At 49.5% G+C, this 4,261-nt stretch overlaps 1 protein-coding gene across 1 annotated transcript in view; it reads right to left on the bottom strand.

Annotated features, from left to right (window-relative positions):
- Nucleotides 1-498: 498 nt before the first annotated feature.
- The window catches only part of LTBP4 (latent transforming growth factor beta binding protein 4), a 41,101-nt gene continuing 37,338 nt past the window's right edge, over nt 499-4,261 (bottom strand). The window contains exons 35-36 of the mRNA XM_006140497.1: nt 3,623-3,775; nt 499-925 (exon numbers count right to left, since the gene is read on the bottom strand). Of these exons, the coding sequence (XP_006140559.1) occupies nt 771-925; nt 3,623-3,775 (308 nt within the window). The 3' untranslated portion in view covers nt 499-770. The remainder of the gene's footprint in view (nt 926-3,622; nt 3,776-4,261) is intronic.

Below are 4,261 nucleotides of genomic sequence, written 5' to 3'. Positions count from 1 at the left end.
TGGACTCCCACATGGCCAATAATTCTTAAAAAAAACCCAGAGGCTGGATCTCTCTTGATATTAGAGAAATAATGAAACAAAGAAAGGAAAAGAGAAACACAGATACAGAGACAGAAATAAAAAGACAGGTTAGGGGCCAGCAGGTAGCATGGTGGTTGAGGCTCCAGACTCCCACATGGCCAACCGCGGTTCAGGTCCTGGACCTGGCAGTTTGCTTTTCTCACTCTTTGTTCAAATTAATAGTAATAAAATAAATCATTAGAAAAACAAGACAGGCAAAGAACATCGTCTGAAAACACAAAGCAAAAGGACAAGAGATAGAAGACAGAGATAAAGCAACAAAAAGAGAAATGGAAATGGGAGGAGAGAGAGAGACTAAGTAACAGAGTTGAAATTAAGAACCCGTCGTGCACCAGGAATGGGGAGATGACCTAATTTAGCAACTCAAACAACACACAGCGAGCCAGATTTGGAGAAAGAGAAAGGCAGAGGCGAATGGTACAAAATAGCCGTTTTTTTTAATTGAAAATTCTATAAAAGAGAGAGGGACTGTGAAGGAGACCCTGGTGATCCAGGACCTTGGAGTCAGTAGGGTGGGTTGGAGGTGGTGTGAGCAGTGAGGGGCATGGTCGTTCCTCTCATGCGACAGTCTGTGCCTCCTTCTGTTGAGGGCTGGCATCCCTGTGCACCTGTGCCAAAGCGGGCTGCAGGGTGCGTGCAGTCGGGATGCCACATGTGCAGACGTGCAAGGCTGCTGGGGCTGCTGGGGCTCAGGCTCGGGGCCGGGCAGGTGCGCAGTGGTGCGGTTGGTGCGTGGGTGCGAATCCTGTCCAGCACACGCAGCGGAAGGAGCCATCTGTGTTGACGCAGCGTGCATTGACGCAGAGCGGGGAGGCGGCCTCGGCCTCATCACACTCGTTGATGTCTAGGAAAGAAGGTAGGATTCTGCTCAAGGCTGAGGATCCTGGCTCTTTAGACTCTTGAATTGAGGAGTCCGGATACTGAGCCTCTCCTTTGGCATCAAATCCAACCACTGCCACCTGCTGGCTGTATTAACCTGGACAGGTGACTTAACCTCTCTGTGCTTCAGCTTCGTGTTCTGTAAAATGGACATGGTAGCCCCTATATGCCTAGATTTTTGTTAGAAAACTAACAGTGATGATGATATCAATAATAATAAGTGCTTACTCTATACCAGACACTGTTTTAAGCACATTCCTTTAAGCATATTAACTTTATCCTTCTAAAAATGCTAACAAGGGGCCAGCAGGTGGCATGGAGGTTAAGGTGCGGGATCCCATGTGGCTGACTGCATGGTTTGGATCCTGGACCCAGCATCTTGGAAAACATGCAGGGCTTGTGTGTGTGCGTGCCCAAGATCCCGAGAGAATGGAGAAGGGACTGCCCTGTGACTATATCCCCCAGGGGGTGATTTGTCACATTCCCTCTCTCTCGTTCTATCACTCTCCAGTGAGCACACATGCCCTGTGGCAAAAATCTAAACAAAACAAAAACACTAATAAGTAGGAACTGTGATCCTATTTACCTATGTGCAGACTGGGGCCCAGTAGGGAACACTCCTTGCCCAATGTCACACAGAAAGCCCACACTCTGCCTGGGGGGTTCTCAGGCTAACTCTCCAAGTCCTGAGGTGCTCAGCTATCTGCTATTTCTTGACCATGAGATCCTGGGGAACTCAATTCTTTCTCTCTGTGTTTTTTTAAAGAATTATCTTTATTTAATTGTATTCACTGTTTTTTTTTTTTTTAATTTGACCAGAGAGGGACACAGTGAGAGAGAGTGAGAAAGCAAGCCATGAGGTCCGGGACTCAAACTGTGGTAGGCCATGTGGGGGGTCCAGCGCCCTTAACCACCATACCACCTGCCGCCCCCTCCCCTTTTTTTAAAAAAAAAAAGTTTGCTACAGGATGTGTGCACTTGCTGGAGAAAGACAAGAGCGAGGAGAGAAGGAAAGTGGATAAGCCATGTTGCAATCCCTTCTCCATTCTCCTGTCAGGGTTTTGGGCACACATACACACACATCTAGGATGATTTCAAGCTGCTGGGTCCAAGACTCGAACTACGTAGTTGGCCACGTGGGATCCAACCGCTTTGACTTCCCCACCATCTGCTAGCCCTCAATTCTCTTTTCTTTCTTTTTCTTTGGGGGAGGAGAAGTTTTTGCTATAGGGCGCGTGCACTCGCCAGACAGACAGAGAGACAGAGAGATAGAAAGCGAGAAACCACCCCCCAGGGGGGATGGCCATGCCGCAATCCCTTCTCCTCCATTCTCCTCTCAGGATCTTGGGCATGCACACACATGCGCCCGGCCATTACGCTAACTGCTTGTCTCTCATTCTCTTTTCTGAGCTTTGGTTTACACAGAGGCCTCCGTGTTATTATAAATCAGTACTGGGAACCAGCAGTTAGCGTAATGGCTATGTAGCTGGACTCCCATGTAGTCGACCGCGGTTCGTGTCCCGGACCCGGTGGCTTAAAACTCACGCCGGGCACGTGTGCCTGCGTGCCCAAGATCCCGAGAGGAGAATGGAGGAGAAGGGATTGCGGCGTGACCATCCCCCCTGGGGGGTGATTTCTCGCTTTCTGTCTCTATGTCTCTCTCTCTCTGTCTGTCTGGCGAGCGCACGCGCCCTACAGTGAAAATCTCTCCAAAAAAAAAAAATCAGTATTGACAATGTTCACAACAACTCTGTGAAATGGATTCTTTATCTAAGCAAAGGATAATGACCTGTACAGGGTCATTCAGCAAGTTGCTGGACTAAGTCTGAGGTCAATCTCGTTTCCCCAGAGTTTTTTTTTTTTTTTTTTGAACAGGTTTTTGCTATAGGGCACATACGCTCGCCAGAAAGACAGAGAGAGACAGAGAGACAGAAAGCGAGAAATCACCCCCCAGGGAGGATGGCCATGCTGCAATCCCTTCTCCTCCATTCTCCTCCTGGGATGTTGGGCACGCATGCACACGCACCTGGCATGAGTTTAAGCCACCGGGTCCAGAACTCAAACTGCGGCCAACTACATGAGAGTCCAGTGACATAGCCATTACTCCAACTGCTGGTCCCTTCCCTAGAGTTCTTGATTGTAACCACTTGGCTTTACTATGGTCCACACTTGGCAGACACAGATGAACAGACCGAGGCTCTCCCAACAGGTCATGCAAATGGTTCATAGCCGCACAGGGCCTTTAGAAATCACATCTGCAGGATTCTCCCCCTTTCTTCTCCTTCAAGGCCCAGCCCCTGCCCTGTGTCAAGCCCTGCCTTCCTTGTACCCTGACTCCACCTTCTTTTTAAAAATTATTATTTATTATTATTTAATTTGCTACAGGACACATGTGTTCATCAGAGAGAGAGGGAGAGTGAGAAAGCAAGCTGCCAGATCAGGGACTCGAACCATGGTCGGCCATGTGGGAGCCCAACACGTTAGCTGCCACATCACCTGCTGGCCCCTGATCCTGCCTTCTTAAGTCGAGTCCTATCCTATCCAAGAATTCCTCCTTCTAGGCTGGCCTGTCCCCAGTAGTGGGATCCTGATAACCCCCTTTAGCCAGGGCTCCCCTGCTCTCTGGTCAATCTGCATGTGTGAGCTTGGGGCCGCTCCTCACCGACGCAGGCCATGCGGGTCATGTCCAGGCGGTAGCCATTGAAGCAGCGGCAGGTGAAGCCTTCGGGGACGCGCACACAGCGGCCATTGGTGCAGCCGTCCAGGACTCCACATTCTTCTTCCTCCAGGCCCTCGTAGGGCTCAGCCAGGGCCCCTGTGGAGAACGTGGGGACCGGTGACTTGAGGTCTCTGCCTTCCGTCCCTTAAGTCCCCACAGTGAGTCTGAGACTCTGGCTCTGTTTGCCTCATTCTTTTTTTGTTTTAATAATAATTTATTTAATTTTATTTATTATTATTATTAAGTTTGCTATAGGGCAAACGTACTCACCAGAGAAAGACAGAGTGGGGGAAGTGAGAAAGTAAGCTGCCAGGTCCAGGACTTGAACCACAGTCAGCCATGTCCAGTGCCTGAACCACCACACCATCTTATGACCCCTGTTTTATTTCATTCTAAACCGTCCATCCCACCCCAGGGCTGTGAGGCAGGTTTACCCTTGCTTTCCCTCTGTCCTCATATCTTTTTCTTCCCCTCCCTCCCTCCTTCCCTCCCTCCCTCCCTCCCTCTCTCTTTTTCCTTCTCCTTCCTTCCTTCCTTCCTTCCTTCCTTCCTTCCTTCCTTCCTTCCTTCCTTTAAAAGTTT

Source organism: Tupaia chinensis, unplaced genomic scaffold (assembly GCF_000334495.1).
Source record: "Tupaia chinensis unplaced genomic scaffold, TupChi_1.0 Scaffold000037_18, whole genome shotgun sequence".
Classification (NCBI taxonomy): Eukaryota; Metazoa; Chordata; class Mammalia; order Scandentia; family Tupaiidae; genus Tupaia; species Tupaia belangeri.
The sequence above is the reverse complement of the archived record's forward strand: the minus strand, read 5'-3'. Positions and strand labels throughout refer to the sequence as shown.